General features: G+C 30.5%; 2 protein-coding genes across 2 annotated transcripts; one reads left to right on the top strand and one right to left on the bottom strand.

Moving 5' to 3' along the window:
* Positions 1-1,630: 1,630 nt before the first annotated feature.
* Positions 1,631-2,113, top strand: LOC129303887 (zinc finger A20 and AN1 domain-containing stress-associated protein 6-like). The gene has a single exon (XM_054943459.1). It carries the CDS (start codon positions 1,631-1,633, stop codon positions 2,045-2,047), a length of 417 nt encoding a protein of 138 aa, XP_054799434.1. The 3' UTR covers positions 2,048-2,113.
* A 2,436-nt stretch (positions 2,114-4,549) lies between these two features.
* Positions 4,550-8,833, bottom strand: LOC129306095 (eukaryotic translation initiation factor 6-2-like). Its single transcript, XM_054946492.1, has 8 exons — positions 8,685-8,833; positions 7,913-7,983; positions 7,652-7,748; positions 7,222-7,307; positions 6,980-7,024; positions 5,842-5,972; positions 5,153-5,263; positions 4,550-5,076 (listed from the first exon to the last, which is right to left on the bottom strand). The coding sequence occupies exons 2-8, from the start codon at positions 7,920-7,922 to the stop codon at positions 4,819-4,821; spliced, it is 738 nt and encodes a 245-aa protein (XP_054802467.1). The 5' UTR covers positions 7,923-7,983; positions 8,685-8,833; the 3' UTR covers positions 4,550-4,818.
* Positions 8,834-19,311: the final 10,478 nt, after the last annotated feature.

Here is a 19,311-nt window from a genome sequence, read left to right as displayed (position 1 = left end):
TTGAAGGTATTTGTGTCATTTTATACGACAAATTAATTATCACTAAGTCCGTAGAACTTGAAAGTATTTTTGCAAATTCATGGAAGTTACTTAAAAATAAGTTTCTTAACTGAAATTTATTTATAATCTTCACTTTAAAAATTTTGCTTCTTAAGTTTAAGCGTGTTCTATGGAGGCCATAATATTTATATTATGTGTCTATTATTCAGGTACCACCTCATAATGGTATGCACAGATTTTATATAATCATCATTTTTCATACTTTCTTCGTTAAAAAATATAAGATATTGTTTGAGGAGTTAGATATTTAAAAATATAAGGCATTTTTAATCTTTCAAGGTGTAATCGTTGTCTTTTTTTAAAAAAGAACCCTATTGATAGTGACTTTATATTTATTATAAAGTATTTAATGGGAATAACTATAAAAAGATAGGATTAGTTTGAAAGTAGATAAATACTTTATTGAGGGGTGAGATTTGATTAAAAATATTTTATATTTTTTGAACGGAGGGAGTATATAATAGTATGATAATTGTTTTAAAAAAAAGGTCATGACAATTTTTTTAACTAGCAAGAGTATTAGACGAGATCGAACTCGTAATCTGTCACAAGCTAAGATGATAATCAAGACTTCGTGATAATTCAAATGATAGTTAAAATATTATGAAAGAGGCATTATCATCTGTTTAAAATATAAAATTTATTAATTCTAATTTGAAAGAGATATGATATTTTGTAGATTAATTCATCAAAAGAATTTGTAGTGTTTTTGCTAAATTATTTAAAAAAGAAATAAACAAACAAAGCAATCAATGAAAAATATGACACGGGAAAAGATAGGAGAAAAGGCGACTTTTAAGGGAAAAAGAAATGTTATACCAAAATTTTATAAATTTGAGTCGGATAAATTCTTTTAATTTTATGAATCATCTTTTCAATCTTTTAATTCTAGTCAGTTTTATCATGAAAAAATTTTATATTAAATTTTTAAATATTAAAAAAATATTTTTAAATATTAACGTTTTAATTTTAATTTTTTTAAAAATGAAAAAGATAAAAAATAATTATTTAAAACTAACAGCATTAAAATCAAATAATTAAAAAAATATTTTACACAATTAAGGGACCAAATTTAAATTTCATATAAAGTTATATAATTAAAAGTATACTTTAATCAATTTTAATGGCAATAAAATTTCAAACTAGGGATTTGATATCACAATTATGTTCTACACATACACACACATCAATTATCAATCAATAATATATAAATGAATTATTCCAAAATAAGAACTTTCGGATGATAAGATTGATATGGTAACTAATTTGTTGAACCTGACGACAGTGACATGGCTCAATTTTAAACTTAAATTTTATCCAATCCTTTTTTTAGAAAAAGAAATATTACTAATTTACAAAAACCTTCATGGCATATTATCTAATCTTTTTCGTTAAGATATATTATTATATTTATCATTATTACATATCTGATTTTCCACAAGCCAGCCCTATAAATAAACACACAAGCCTCAAAATTCAACCTCCAACACTCAGCTTATACCCAACGCCTCTCAAAATCTCTAACGCTTTTAGTTATCTGATCTCAAGAAATTATCTTCTTGGAATCATCATGGATCCTCCACTCTGTTCTAATGGCTGTGGCTTCTTTGGTTCCCAACAAAATCAAAACATGTGCTCTAAGTGTTACAAGGATCATATTCTGAAGCTCAATGAACAGATCTGTGAATCAATGAGAGATATCACTGTATCGTCTTCTTCTCCTTCTTCCTCTAATGGGTCCTCGATCCAGATGAATTTTAAGGCTTCTCTCACTGAATCTGATGAAATCCCAGAGAAAAAGAGATGCAAGAGTTGCAACAAAAAGGTCGGAGTCACAGGATTCACGTGCCGATGTGGAGATTTATTCTGTGGAAAACATAGATATCCAGAAGAACATTCATGTACGGTGGATTATAAGCAGATTGGTCGTGAACTCATTGAGAAACAAAACCCTATTTGCAGAGCTCATAAACATTCAAGAGTTTAGATTATTCTTTTTGAGTTGTAGATAGTCAATTAGTTTTTTTTTTTTTCTTTCTTACGATTGTAAGCTTTGGTCAATGTTAATTTAAACATTATATGATCATGTATACAAGACTTATATCTTTGACCAAAATTGATTATTTATTCCTTCGATCTTCACTGAAGTTGATCACAACTACTGGGGGTTCTATTTTTTTAAAAGTTTTATTTTCAGATCTAAATATCTTATATTTGATTTGAAAGGATATTGGTGATTTTTTTTCATCTAAATCAAATTATTATATCTCAGGTAGGTTAAATTATATTTATTTTACTATTATATAAAATAGTTTGAATTTGAATGTTTTTAAATAGGGGGACAGAATAGGTTTTAATTGAGTTCAATTTTGCTTGATTACATCGATTTGACATTCAAAGAATATAAAATAAATCTTCGACAAACCACATGCTTGAATAAAACGTTTGTTATAAATTACATATAGATCTCTGTTCTTTCTTCTTCCTACAAAAATCTTATTGGACCAAAAAAATAATGCAAAATCATCTATTGCAACTAATTATGAGATCTTTTCTCCGCTTAGCCTTAAAAAACTAAAACAGTTCTATTTACTATCAATTTAAACTTTTATTTAAATTTTTATAAAAAAAATTCAATTTCAATTTAAATTATAATTTAAAATATCCCATCCTTTTTGAAAAATATTATTAATTTATTAAATCTTCATGCCAAAGTACGTAATATTTTTGGATTGGATAAATTACTTTAATATTACTAATACTAAAATGTAATTTAAAAAAAAAGGGGTAAAAGAGCAATGTAGTTTAGCGTCTACGATGTTATCCAACCAATAATTTAGGAGGTATATTGTTCCTTTATCCTTTAAAAAAATATTATTACTAGTTTAAATTATGATACGCCCATTCATATTTTGTGTTATATGTTAGTGTTGTGAATATGATATAAACATAATATATTTAAAGAAATTTAAAATATAATCAAAGATAACAAAATTTTATATATATCATTGTGGGTGTTAACATGGGTTACACTATTTAAATCTCTATGAGGACATAATATTATGTATGTATAATATTCAGGTACTACTACTTGATAATGATATGAAAAATAAGATTATACATATTATCACTCACTCCTTCCAATAAAAAATATGAGGTATTTTTAACCGAATTTCACCCTAATAAAATAGTTACCTACTTTCAAACTAATCATATCTTTTCATATTTATCCCTATTAAATACTCTATAATAAATATAAAATAACTCATCAATTGAGGTATTTTGAAAAAAAAAAAGCAACAACTACATCTCAAAAGACTAAAAATACTTTATATTTTTAACATTCAACTCCTCAAAAAATATCATACATTTTTTAAATAAAGAAAATAATATATAATGGTTGATGATTGTTTTAAAAAAGGGTCATGATATTTTTTTCTTTTTTCTTCAATTACTGAAGGTATGAGACAAGATCGAATCCTTGATCTAGTGCTGTTAACGTAGAAGATTTTGGGAAAAAAATTAAAAAAATTAAAAATTAATTTTAAATATTTAAAGATAAAGAAAGTTATGTGCAATTACAAGAAAATCCTGGGGAGTTTTATATACTGTAACCTATTCAAAATTAGAAAGTGTTAATCCGCAAAAAAAAAAAAAAAAAAAAGAGTTATAAAGTGTTAGAACCTGATGGATCGAGGTTAAAAAAAGCCTGTTGGATTTTTTATTTTCAAGTTACTTTTTGTTTTGAAAATAAAAAAAAAAAGCCTATTTCTCTATCACAAAAGACCTGCTCAAAATGTGTTTTTCATATTATTATTACTATTATTTATATAATATGAAATTAAAGAAAAAAGTAAAAAACATCATATTTTTTTTAATGACAATTATATTAATATAATAAATAATTATTTTATCCTTTTGTACAACTTCAGATATTTTTTCAAAATAGTAATTCAAACATTTTTTTTCCATTTTTTAAATTTGTTCTGAAAAAATTACTCTACATAAAAAAATGGACAAATGAATCAAACAAACCCTCAATTTTTTTTATTAAAAAAATATTATAGCTGATTTATTGGTTTTGACTCGCAAGACACCCACAACCTGGATGTTATGGATTATGCTGAGGATCATTTTGGGATCCTGGTTGAATCAATAATCAACTTGTATAATCTTGACAAACAAAAATCACATTTAAAATAATGAATCATATCAAACTAGATTCCTACAGCAGGTTCTCTCTTTTCTTTTTCTTTTTGTATTTCCCCTATGGCCAACTCACCAGTTTGCTTCCTTTTTTTTTTTTTCTCTCTCTCTCCAAAGATTTGACTAAACAGAAACTATCAATTATATAGAACCATGTTTAACCAATAGCATCAAGGGGGGGGGGGGGGGAGTTTGATCCCAACCACAATCAAGATGCCTGCCATAAATTGGTACTATAAAATTTTAATAAAACAGTAAAATTCTCGATGGATACATTAAATCATAATCAAAAAAGTGCCAAAGTTTATAATCTTAAAGAAAAGGGGAAAAAAAACATAATTTTTGTTACCAGAACAATTAGAACACAAATAATATCTTTTTCTTATAAAAAGTCAAATATATACAATAAAACGTGGAGCTGCCCCAAGAAATAGATTTCTCACTTTTTGGGCGACGAAGATACGGTCGCAATGTCGCAAGTCCAAGCTTCCGGCAAGAATACATTTAATATCAGTTAGTTATAGCCATTGAAAACTTAAAACTCCAACTTACTTAAACGTAGGTATCAATAAGCGATCTCCTCATCTCGTCCACAATAGCACTGGGTTGAGCTTCCCTAAGCTTGAAAACACTCTCAACCACAGAGAGCTCTGTGGCTGTAGTGTCTGATCCACAGAAAGCAGTCCAGTCATTAACAGTCATGCCAGCAGCTATGACCTCACTACCACGATTCACAGTCCCGGCAACCAATGGAACCTGAAGAAGTGTAGAGAGCTCATCCAAGTCTTCAATCGAAGTGTGAGGGTGAACCTGCACCAAATTTGGGGTCCAAACAGAATTAGATGTTTAAACAGTTTACAAAGAATCTGCAATTTCTTTTACTTACCAAACCACCTCTGTTGGAGAAGGCACAGTAACTTCCAACAAGAATATTTCCGGCAATGGTCTGCCTGAAAACTTCTACTCCCAGCACGTCTGTAATCAGCTCCTCAGTTTCCTGAACCAGAGGTTCACAAATTGATGCTAGCCATATAAAAAATCAAGATAGAAGCAAATTATGGTGCTGTGCATTTTTTATTGATTGCATATAGGCATCTTCCTTTTAGAAATAATTCTATTCGAGACACAGTCGAGCACTAAATAAAAACACTACTCCCAACGAGGATTCTAACATTAATTTATCACATTATAAGGGACTAATACCTTCCACTAGACTTAACTCTTTATGGTGTTGCGTTTTTTAATAAGTGAAAATGGCTATTAGAAGATATGATATTTCCAATTCCACAAGCATAATGATCCCCTGTTAATAAAAGATTAAAACATTCTTAAATCACAAATTAAGTTACCACAAGACAGAATAAACAATTCAACAGCCACTATCACTTTTGAGGGTTCTTTTTTATTTTTAAACTGTAAAGTTTGAATAATTGTGTAAGAAAAATTTTGCCAGAGAAAGAGAGAAGAGAAAAGAAACATTAAGCTGACAATATAAGCTTCCCTCCAGAACAATTTCCAATAGAAAACAATACGAAAGTAATGGAGACAAAGTCTAAAATAAATAAAAGGAAATACCCTGTCCAGATCAGTGTGCGCGAGTGCCACATGGTCATTACATGCTATACAATTTCCAAGAGCAGATAATCTTTCTTCTACACGCTGAACAACAACTTGATCCGGTAGACTGTTTCTCAAATGTTGAAGTTCTTTTGCAGTAGCCATAACAATACCAACAAATGTCAGCATAGTAAGTGTGGACTTTGAAGGCAATTTAGAAACATTAGATTTTGTCATACAACCAAAAGTACTAGTAAGTTATTATCCACAGATGCCTACATAGCCACCCCACAAAGTATCATAATTGACAGGCATAAATAAGCTCATCAACCCATCAGTGATCAAGTTTTTTGTAATATGATTGACCAAGAGAAATGAAGATCAAGGATGGTTGCAGATAAACAACAGCTTTCAGAGTCATTCTAATGCTTGATAAAATATCAAACTAGAATATGATAATTGGATGAATCAAACTTCCCCTGTCTGCTTTATAATTTATTTACAATTACATTTATAAAGGAATAGGGCTGTTCTTATCATAAATGCACTTTTCACCATCTCGTCTATGTAACCTGCTACATCAGTAAAATGCCAACTGATATCAAGGTTTTCAAATTGGGTTCTTATATCTTTTTAGGGACATTTGTAACAATGCTCAGCAAGTGTTATTCTCCAAGAAGTATAAATATAGTATAGAGGAAACGGGAGAAAAAGATGAACAAAATATATACCGCATCAAAAAGCCCTCTTGACAAAATTATATGGGTAACATTCTCTAGAATCGACTCTATAATAAGCAACTATTGCATGAGTCAGCCAGTAACTTACAATTACTTAATCCATAGAAGGTAAACATGTTCAACGAGACTAGTAAATTCATCAATCATTACCCAAGATGAATCAAGTGAACTGGGGTCAACTAAAATAAATATAAACATTTTCTACAGGTTTCACATCACACATGCTGCTGCAAGATACTCAAGACATTATATTTCCATGATAATGTTAGAAAGACATTTCTCAAGGGGCTGCTTTTTCTTTTGTCCCAGGGGGTGGATCTAGAGAGATATTAAAGATAGATAGATTAAAAATTATAACATTTAGGACAAGCATTGCAGAGATCCAATAATCCAAAGATAAATATCAGTGGAATCACCTTGGTCAGTGGTATTGTGTGGCAAGAGCAAGCCATTCTTGTTTCCTGCAACCAACAAAAGAAACTAAGCTAATCAGCTCAAATAAGAAGGTAATTCATCATAGCAGCTGATATTTAAGGGAAAAAACATTAGTGAGAGAAATACAGTAAGGCCATCCGTTAATTGCCCGGGGGAGTCTAAAGAAAAAATTATTACAGATTAAGAAACCAAGAAAATAGAAAACAAAAAATAGAAACTTTACCAGCACAAAGGCGGCCAACAATACGAGTGCCAGCAATGGAAGTCTTCACCACAGGGATAACATCTGCTAGATCAGACTCAAATACACTGCATACAAATTGACTTGTGAGTATATTGCATTGACCAAATACCCAATTTCATAAAACCTACCTATCAGCCCTCAGTTTAAAATTATACAAAAATTACTATGAGGAAGACTTTAAGTGTCTGGAAACGAAATTCAGCAAGGGAAGTTGGGAATTGGTTTTGGCAAACTTCATGCAATTTTTATGGCACAAATTCTAAACTATAGAGAATCTAGGTCTGATTTTTACTGGATTTGCAATTGCACATAAACTTAACAAACTGCAAGTAGCTAATAATAAGTTTAAATCAGTATTGAAATCCAATCTCATAGATGACCAATATGAGAGATAGAGAGTCATGAAAACCTGTAGAAGCTTTCAGAACCTCCAATGGCAACCAAACAATAGGCATTGGTAAGTTTAGAGAACACTCCAACTTCACAAGAGTTCTCAAACATAAGTCCTGCAGAAAATACATAGCAGCGTTCATTATGTTACTTGGAAGAAAAGCAAATGCATACACTCCTACATGCGGACACAAACACACACACACACAAACAAAAGAACCCATTATAATCATGCACAATGTAAATTAACAACGGAAAAAAGCTTATACATCTCACTTACTAGTAGCCATGATTGAGAGGATAGAAACCTTGTGACCCAAGTAAAACACTTGAAGACAATGAGCTGAAATTCTGTTCAACAGAACACGAAACACAAACAGTCATTGGTATGGATAACAATATGCATCGCAAAGCACAGCAACTACAAGCCAAGCATACTTGCTCTATGTATTACGGTTATTTGGCCTTATGGTTAGTATCAAGGTTTTGAAATTTTGTTCGCCTGGTAAATAAGTGAATATGGGTTATGCGATTGTGCAAATATATGAATTATAATGCGGAGTTAACATTGTCTGGATGAAATGCTCTCAGGGTTGGATCGCATTAGCCGACCGGTGGGGGGTATAAAATGATAGCTCCCGTGGAAATACAATTATTTAAAGAATTTCATAGGTGTTACGATTTAAACACTTTGCCCAACCCTTCTACCACCATTTCCAATCTTCATGCATGTAAGATCACCTCCGACAACTACTGCCATGGTTGATGATAAAAATATCTATTTCTTTAAATGAACATTACATGAAACGTTCTCGTTTCTGTAATTTCAGGTTTCCTAGACAGCAGCCCAACAAACTTCGTGGTTACAAGATGACCTTCCAAGACCGTGGGCGTGACGCCGAAAACGTTTAATTGGGATTAAACCAGAACCAAATCTTGGGATTTCAGTTTGAACTTTCAATCAGGCCAGCAGAAATTTTAACGGTCAATTTCCATCTGAACGAGCGAAGAGAAGAATCAATATGCATAAAAGTTAAAAAAGAAAACAATACCGAGAGCAACGTCGAGGAATGAGCGAGGAAGAACAGCCAACGGCGGCGGCAAGGTATAGGTCACCGGAGCTGTGAAACAGGGGAAGGAAAGAGGCGTTGCAGGTACAAGCGGTGAAAGAGGCTAGGGCAAGCGGTATTTGAACATTCGACTACCGTGACAAGCAAGCATTTCTGCTGATTTTTTTTTTTTTTAAATATTTTTCAGATTTAAATTTGCTATAATATGATATAAATAAAAATAAATATATGCTTGACGAGCACGTATATGCTGAGCTGTGAAACGGGCTTCGGTTCTGGATTAGGGTCCCTCCAGTCCACACCCAGCCAACTTGGCATTGAATAAAAGTCAATTTTTTTCTTTTGCCTTAAAAAAAAAAATACAGAACAAGACATTTTTCCCAATTTTTTAATAAAAATATTAATAAATTATAAAATAATTCCAAAAAAATTACATGCAGATGGAAAAAAAAATCATGTAAAAAAAGGAAAACAGTAACAACTAGTTGTGTAGTAAGTTGTAGCTGGTAACACCGAGGATTATCATAATATTCAAAATATCAAGTTGAAAGTTTTAACAGCAAATTGACAACACAAGATGCAGTGAGGTGAGGTTGGCCGCCGGACTAGAAGAGGGCATATTTTGTTTTATGAGGCGAGGGTGGATTTAAAAAAAAATTAAATGCTTCTATATAATTTTTTTAATATTTTTAAATCAATGTATGTAATATAATTTTTTAAAAAAAATGTATAAACGACACACTTAAACAAATTTTGTATCTATAAATTAAGTATAAAGATACAATGAAAAATATTTTACAATTATTCAATTTTGAAATTAATCACAGCATCATTTCTTATGAATATCTTTCCAAAAACATGTAATGAAAAAAATGGATTAATATATAATATAAATATTCAATAATAATTTATTAGTTATTTTTTGTTAACAATTCTACTGTTGCAACAACAATAACATTTCCATCTTAGGTTATGTTTCGTATGTTAGAATTTTAAATGAGAAAATGGAATTGAAAAAAAAAAATTCCTCATAGAAGCATGTTTGGTTTGATTGAATTTAATTTCATAGGGAATCAACTTCTAGCAAAAAAAAGTCAGAATTTGGTTTCTCCCTCCCCCTAAATAATCGGATTATTTTCCTTGGCTTCCTAAATTTAACCCTTCAACTGTCATCTCACCCAATATATTTTTTCTAATTTTATTTATAAGTCACTTCAAGCATATTTTATCAAAACTAAAAAAAAATATTAAACTTTATTAACTTCATCTTAAAATTAACAAGTTTTTACATTTACTTATAATACATATTCTTAAATTTCATTGTTTGTATTTTTATTCAAAATATTTAATAAGAATAAAAAAAATAAATATGAGCATTGAGAATTTGACAAATGTTTTATAAATAGAATTAATTTTTTTCTTCTCTCTCTACCCTTTAAATATGATTAGAGAAGTACACCTTTGTCTCTTCCATTGATGTCCACAACCCAAGCTCTATCCCTCCCTCTCTCTCTTTTCTCATAAGCATTGTAGACCACAACAGGATTAATGACACCATTAGGTTTCATCAACAATTAATTGTTCAAACATATCATTTAAAGAGAGATCTCATTCCAAGACTTCCTTAAAAGTCTTTATTGATCTTGGTTTGACCACTTTTCATAGAACTAGAACCCATCTACTTAACTGCTCTTAATTAGCACTTCCAGGGTTTTTTTTTTTGGCACAATGTTTATGCAACCTTAATAGATTTTCTACATTTCTTTTCAATAAGTGTCATGCTAACTTTCACATTAAGTAACACTATCTACACAAATTGCATGACACTATCAAATTTTTATTAACAATCACCCTCTCTCAAAAACAATTAAGAAGATTAGAGACCTTATAATAAGAGAAGTCAATAATTGTGCAGATTAGCTTGCTCGACATGCCTTTAGAGATAGTCTGGATATCAAGATTTTAAACAAACCACCTTTAGAATATACTAGTTTTTTTCAGAGTTGACATGACTTGATTGTTGTTTTCACACACCTTCTATCGTGGCCTTTCCCATTCCCAAAAAAAAATATATTATTAACATTCAGATAGATACATTAGATGTTCAAAAATAATATTGTTCACTATGAGGTATCATAACTTCCTTAATTGTATTATTAATCCCTTTTACATTTTTTTCATATGGCTAAAAATATATATATTCAACTCCTTTTATCGGCACCTCCTAAGATCTTATTATTATTATTATTATTACTATTATTATTATTTTTATTTGCACATATCCTTACCTCACTCCTTAATTGATTTTCTATCATTTTTTAAATAAATATTACACCCACTATTTTCAGTGTACAATTCTTTTGAATATTATCCTCTCTCTCTCTCTCTCTCTCTTTGTTTTTTTTTTTTGGATGACCACAATTTCACTTTAAAAGTCTCATGTATGATGGACCTTTTTTTCACCTTTATTATGCTTTTAATGCCCAATATCCATATTTATAATTATATAACATTGTTGATGTTATAGTAGTTTACAAAATCTTTCCTCTAAGTTTGGTAAGTATTTTATACTCATAAATTATTCTTATACCTTTCTCCATTTTAACCACCAATTGCGAATCATATATATGACATTTTCAATAACTTTATTAACAGTAAATGTTATCATTAATATTAAAACTAGAGTCAGTAATTTCCAGTCTACAAAATCTTAAGACTGGTTTGGAATTTAATTTTTTTGTTGATTTTAAGCTTATTCAAACAACACAAAACTCAAAAAAAAAAAAGGCTTGATGTCAAAGATAACAAAAAATTATATATACCTCCTTGAGTGCCTATTGCCTCTTAGCCAATCCTCTTTCTCCGAGAGTATTCCTTCTCAAGAAATATCTCATTTTTTACAGCATATCTTTTATTAACCAAGTGTCAAGTAAGAAAATTTACCTATCCTTTTGTCTTAGTATACAAAGTCCATTGATTAATGTCCACCAAGATTCTATACAATATGTCAACAGATATTAGATTTTCTTTTTTTGCCAAAAAAAGAGCCCATTTTATTAATCACATTAAAATAATACACACACCAATAGCCGAAGAGAAAAAAAACTCAAAAAAACCTACATACAACCTACCACACAAAACTCACAAAAAAAACAAACAAAGCAACAAGAAACAAATCAGAAACAATTAACCAATTCCAACTTTGTTCCAATCATCACAAGAACAAACAAAAGCAAGAATTCTAGCAACTCTTAAATCAACAATAAAAAGACCAGATAAAGAAGATGTAGTTTTTAAAAGCCATCCAACAAGACACATCCTCCTAGAACCCATTACTACCAACAAGTTAGTAGTTTTATTGCCTTGGAGAGCCACCAAAGAAAAAGAAACATCCTTACATGAATCTCGAGCAACTTGAATATCTTGCAACAAATCAATGCAATGCTGATTATAATTTCTTGAAATCTTACTCATAAGAATGCGAAAAAGCACCTCACAATTCATCTCTGTGACCACTTTTTTATCAGCAAAAGAATCAGCAATTTTTAACCTTCTAAAACTGTTAAAAATTCTGTCATAAAAAGGTGAAAAAGCAGTGACATTCTTTCCAACCTAAGAAATCACCATAAGAATTTCTACAAACCAAACTAACACCAACTCTTTTACCAGAGTTAGCAAAAGACCCATCAACATTAATTTTGATTTCATTTGCAGTAGGAAATCTCCAGTTAGGATATTAGATTAATGACTATTTTGAACATTGAACAGAAATTAATTAATACAATCAATATATGATACATATGTAATTGCAAGTAATAAATAAAACGCTTGAGTTATGATCCATTTAGTTCGAGCTTGAGGATCATTTGCTTCTAAAGGAATTACTTCAAGAATTTCCTTTAAACAAGGAAAATAGGGATGCTTTGATTAATGACTTTTGTGTCTTATTGGCCTCTTTTCAGACTCTAATCCTTCAAGCCGTTCAAGAGAATATCTTCTTTTTAATGTTTAGTTTTTCTCCTTTGATTTTATAATGTTTATTCTATGACTTAATCATTTATTTATATTTTTTATGTTTTTAATACATATAGCTTGTTTTCAAAAAAGATTAATAAATAAATAAGCTAGCTAGAAATTTTTTGGGCCTAGTTCATTAGGGTCTTTTAGCACATTGAATATGTTAAGAAGTCATAGTCTACTATCATTCATGAGCCAATTATCAATACTAGCAGCTTCATCTCTATTTAATTGAACAATAAGGTCACGTTTGATTACTAAAATAAAATAAAATGGAATGAATTAAAAAAATTTAGATAAACATGAATTAAATTATCATTGCCTTTTTGTTAAACATGATAAAACTCATTAATATTTACTAAAAATGTGGAAAACATCACACCCTCCAAAAATCACATAGATCATGATTCTTAATCTCATGAATTAAATTACCCCTCCTTTATGAATGTGCTCAAACTATCTCCTTTAATCATTTTATTTTTTCCTTTATTTTTTCAATCCATTCCATTCCAATTATTCTAATAAGCAAACGTGACCTAAGGATCACGTGATTAGTATAAACGGATTTAGAATTAAATCTCACATAGATGATTCCCTTATAACAACATTAATTATTTAAATTTAGTTACAATTTTTTGAAAGAAATAAATTAATTCAATGTAGAGATGGTGAGTGGCCAAAAAATTTCAGCTCCAACACTTTCCTCCCCCATTTCCAACTCCTACCCTTATTCTCCAATTATGGTAGGAACACTAATTATGATTATAACAGCAATAGGAAATTCACAAAAGCGACCACCATGCATGGGAACTAACAAAGCATGCGTTATTTGAATGCAAGACTTGCTATAAAACATTCCATTTTTTCCAAGCACTTAGAAGCCACAAAGATAGCCACAAGTCCAAGAACTTGTCTCCAATGGCTGCAATTCTAAACAAAGGGAAGAAAAAAGAGCAAGATTTTAATTTTCTCCATAGGAACACCAACAAAAATATCAATATTATCTAGGGGTGGAACTAGCTTCTAGTTCTTGGGGGTCGAATGCTTAGTAAAAAATGACACAACGTTTAACTAAAGATATTGCAAATTATATAATAATATGTGAAAGGTTAGCTTGTCTTTTTAGACAAAGAAAGCTTTACCCTTCTTTCCTTCATGTCATTAAAACTACAAGAAATTCTATATCAAATTTTTTTTACAAGTATTTTTTCAATATACAAAAGCAAAGAATCAGAAAAGTATCCCTCACCCATCTTGTTACAAAATATGATCTTAATAGTGCTCATAATTGAAAAAGACGCGTTGTTGTAATTGTAGAAACTAGAAGAGTAAGAATTAAAGTCACAACTTCATATACAAGAGAATAGATTTCTAATTTTCTTAATTTCACCAACTAGACATGAATCAAAAATGGTAACCAATTTTTCAAAATTAAAAAATTATTAGACATGGCCAAAATGCTTAAATTGTATCTTTAATTGTAGCATTTCATGTCCCAAAAAATCTTGTGGATAGAACATTTCTATCATCTTGCAAATATCATCAATTTTAAACAACATGCAGATTTTCCTTAGATCCAAAGCTGAGCTAAGAATAACAAGGTTTTAAAAATTAGACTGGCAATCAAACTAGTCGAATTAGCAGTTCACGGTTCAATGGTCGAACTGATAAGTAATAAATTAATATATTTTAAATAATTTACATTTAAAACCTATTAATTAAATTCCGATATTGGTATAAAAATGTCATTTAAAATGAAAAAAAATCACAAATATTAATATCTAATCCATAATATACCTACAAAATTCATAATATAACAATCTAACATCAACAGAAAAATAATCCACCATCCTTACACATAAGTTTAACCCATAATTATTACATTCTTCTCAAGTCTAAAGTGAAAATTGAAAACCATTATTTTACAACAACACACATTCAAAATCAAGATCCAAGCATCAATCATCACAGATCAAGCATCATCATAAAACTCATCCAAGTCAAGTTCTTTAGTTGATAAGTCATTAGAAACTATACTAGGTGGAAAATCTGAGAACATAGCAACTTGAGGAGAAGATTGAGCTCCAAGTCCAATAGGTGTAGATTGAGCTCTAAGTCTAATAGGTGTAGACTAAGCTCCAAGTCCAACATCATCAAACAAAGGTAGAGGTGTAACATTCATATGTTCATCACCTATTATAAATAATGGAAATCAATCTTAAGTTCTTAATGATTATTTCTCTCAAAAATAATTACAGGATAATAACATCTAAAATGAAAATAAAAGTATAAACCTTCATTATCCTTAACAGTAGTAAGAGGTTGTGGATTCTCTCCACGCAACAAAGCATCACAATCTGCTTCATTAAACTTGATAGTTGGTTGTTCTTTAGTTATCTAGAAGTAAAGTTTCTTAATAGATACATAATCAAATATTTTGTTTACTTTTCAACTAAAAATATAACTAGATTATTCAAATATAAGTTACATAACTACTTATGCTGCAACTACAAATTGTAATTAGTGAAAACTAGATCATTTAAGCATTCATGATCTAATTTGTTTCTTCTTTTGGTGTGAATACGTTCAAATAAACTCCAATTACGCTCACATCCCAAGATGAGAAAGTTTGGCTAAGAACACAAATTGTAACTTGTTGCAATTGTGGAGTATCACCTCCAACATATGACTACCATTCATATGCAACAAAACAACAACAAAATTAACAAAACAATAAAACAATACAGCATAATTAATAATTAAAAGTAATAAAAGTATAAAATTAAAAACTTACAAGGCATTGATTTTTTTTTGCTACTTGACCTAAGTGATCCTGAGCAAAAGAACCATTACAATTTTTGTACAAACTCAATTGTTCCCATAATTGAACATAATCATCAGTCCTATGCACCCTAAGCAAATCAAGCATAGTAACTGTGAGCTTTCTTTTGAGATGAAAAGATGAATCATACATGAATGCAGGATTCAAAAAATAAGCCATTGCATAAAGACTAGTCTTCAAGTCCCATTAAGCTTTAAGGATGTCTATGTAAGGCTTATATTTATGAGGATTGTTGTTACAAAAACTCTTGATTCCATTCTTTTCCTTTATCATGCCTTCGTAGGTAAAACTAAGACAAGGTTTTTCATCTCCATTAACAATTATTAGCAATCACATGAAGGGACCAATAAGCACCATAATGTTGCAACACTCATTTCAGAATCTATTATCCAAGACAATGTTAGCAAAATTCTTTCCTATTACAGTCTTTGATAACCTGTGATCAACAAAATTCTTATCAACTACCAAAGCTTGCAAGTCATTCTTGTGCTTATGTATACTTTGTAAAGTAATAAAAGTGGTCACAAATCTAGTTGCTCCTAGATGCACAATCTCCCTCCAACCCTGTCTTTTTCCAAGTCATGACAAGAAGACAACATGATTGTACACAAAAATGATAACCTTTGATACATTAGCCAAACTTGCAATGTCCTTCAATATGAGATTCATGCAATGTGCAGCACAGGGTGACTAATAAATAAGTTTTTCATGAATTAGCTGACCACATGCTACATTGTTGGTTGTATTATCAGTGACTACATAGACAATATTTTTAGGTCCAATCTACTCTATCACTTCACTAAACAATTGAAATAATGTCTTGGCATCTTTGACCATATTTGAACCATCAATAGACTTTACAAACAGTATACCTTTAATAGAATAAATTAAAAAGTTTATCAGTATACATTGTTTAATATCAACCCAACCATAGCCATTAAAGTGCAACCATTACTTTCTTATCTACTTTGATGACTATCAACAATCAATTGACATTCCCTTTTCAAATCTCCTAATAAATTCACTCTCAGGTCATAAGCAGTAGGGCCTTTGAATCCAGGTCCTATAGTAGCAGTTGTATCTATAGCTTTTTGGAAGAATGGACAATTTAATGTATTGAAAGGAATGCAATTGATAATGAACCACTCAAAAATAGCTATTTTTGCTCTGTGTTGTGCTTTTTTAGTTGACAAAACACTTTTAATACCTGGTTGTGCATTGGGAGTTGTTCTTGGGCCAAAATAATTACTAGCTACACCAAAAGCTTTTCTTTTTGTACCACTTATAGAAACCTTCTTTTTAGCTTGAGTCGAAAGAGCTATATTTAGAGTAGGAGGAGTTGTATTTAGAGGATTTGAATTAACATTTACTACTTCTTGTGAGTTATCAATATCACCATAGTTTTCCTCAATATCATAACTTCTTTTTTTATTGAGACCTCTCTTAAATTTTGTATCATTTGATAGCATACATTGTGAGGAACTTTTTTACAATAAACAACTTGACTGCTCACACCAGCTAGATGTTGCTTCAATATATTTATACTACCTCCTCTATATTCACTTGAACAATGCAAGCATATATAAACAGTAATATCTCCCTCTTTTCTTAAGGTTATATGTTCCCAAGTAGTATCTATCTTCCCATGGGTAGAACCAAATGTTGATTGTTTCTTTGATAAACTAATAATACCAGTCCCTCCAGTAACATTAGCATTGTGAGTAGAGGGGGTATTTGAAATAGGTGTAGGAGTGGGTGTATGAGTGGACGCATGTGTGGGAGTGTCATCATTTCCAGAGCTACCGGCATCCATCATCTTAAATTTAAAAAATTAAATTTAAACAAACAAACAAATTTAGATAAATTTAAACAAGCATGGACTCTGTATAAGGCTACAAGTATACAAATTCAGATAAAATCACCAAATCACAAAGACGTGCATGAAATCACAAAGGTGTAGAGAAGGTGTTGAAGAATTGCGGCGAAGCCATTATAAATTCAAGTAAAGGAAAATTCAAGCCATTGTAGATAAGCACGAAATCATGAAGGAAAAATTGAAAATTCAACTAAAGAAAAATGCAAGCCATTATAGAGAAGCACGAAATCACAAGAGCAAAGCTTTATTTTGATAGGAAAAGAAAGAGATGAAATAATGAAAATGAATGGAAGGTAGAAGAACATAATGCGTGTACTCAAGTACTTAACTCAGCCTTAGGGGAGAGACACAATGATGGAGAATGGGTACCACTGCTTGCCTCTCGAGCTCGAGAAAATGCTCATAAGGCCAAGCTAATTGATGTGTTCGATAGGGAAGACAAAAAACCTCAACAGGGGGTGGGCAAGCTAGGAGAGAATGTCGACAAAGGGGAGGGTGAGTTGGAAAAGAATGTTGACTGGGAGGGTCGATCTAGCACTAGGAGAATTTGACCACATTTGACTAAAGAAGAGAATGAGAATTTGTAAGGCTTTAAGTGGTTAGGGCTACAAAGATGAGAGATCTGATCATTTGAATTCTGATACAAGCTTTTAGTTTATGAAGCACAAAAATATTAAAAAAATCAAAACAATATTGTTTTGATGTCTAAAATTCAAAAAAATTTAAAAAGTATAGCAAAATTAATGAACCAATCACTTTTTTTGATTTTTTGATTATTTGACCGGTTTATTGGTTCGATTTGCCACCAGTTAATGTGCTTCAATTGAATTGGGCAATTGCTTGATTGATGGTCGAACCAATTGAATCGATTGGTTTGGTCTAATTTTTAAAACCATGAAGAATAAGCAACTCTACTGCATTATCATTAACTTTGTTATTCAACTCTTGTAATTGAGAGTTTATCACTGCATTGAAAATGTCAAATTTATAATAATGCCCTATTGTAAATTGATCTTGTTGATGATGAGTCCTTCCTCTTTTACCAATATAATGAGCGTTAAAATTAGGAACAGGAATATTGACTAATTCAGAAAAAGATTTTACCTTCACAACTAACTCTTTCCATCCATCATCCCTTAATTTCTGAATAAGAAGCTTAGTAGATGAAACGAGATGCATTGCATTCACAATATCTTGAAATTGAAGTGGTAGAGCTTGATAAAGCAAGTTAGAAATCTCCAAAATTTCTTTCATAAGATGCATGATGAAAACAAAACTCAAAAGAAGTTAGCATCTCATAAGCTCCATCTACATCTACATGTTGAGCAGCAGTAGTTCTATCCTCAATTATATTCATTAAAACTTCACATGTAGCACTAAACATTTTCATCAACTAGAAATAGATTTCAAATGAGAGCTCCAATGAGTATCCCCCAACCCTTTGCAAAGAACCAATTTGATTTAGCCCTCTTTCACTTTCAAGCTCATTAATCTCAAGCAAATAGGCAATATTTTTAGCATGAGCATTTTTTAATTGATCAATGTGCTTACAAGAGGCACCAACAATATTAACAATAGTACTCAATAAAGAAAAAAATTGATGGATAAGAATAACTTCTTTAGATGCAGCAACCAATGCTAATTATAAACGATGTGCCATACAATATACATAATATGCATATGGGCATTCATTTGAAATCAAAGCTTGTAATCTATCCCATTCTCCATACATGTTACTTGCACCATCATAACCTTGTCCTCTAATATTTTAAACACTAAGATTATGTTGAGGGAGGATAGAAAAATACCTTCTCTTAATGTCAATGTAGTGGTATCTTAAACATGAACAAGCCCAAAAAGCACTCTTGTATACA

This window comes from Prosopis cineraria, unplaced genomic scaffold (assembly GCF_029017545.1).
Source record: "Prosopis cineraria cultivar Desert tree isolate PC_DT_omini unplaced genomic scaffold, ASM2901754v1 PC1, whole genome shotgun sequence".
NCBI lineage: Eukaryota > Viridiplantae > Streptophyta > Magnoliopsida > Fabales > Fabaceae > Prosopis > Prosopis cineraria.
Note: the sequence above shows the minus strand (reverse complement) of the source record. Positions and strands in the feature narration are given on the sequence as shown.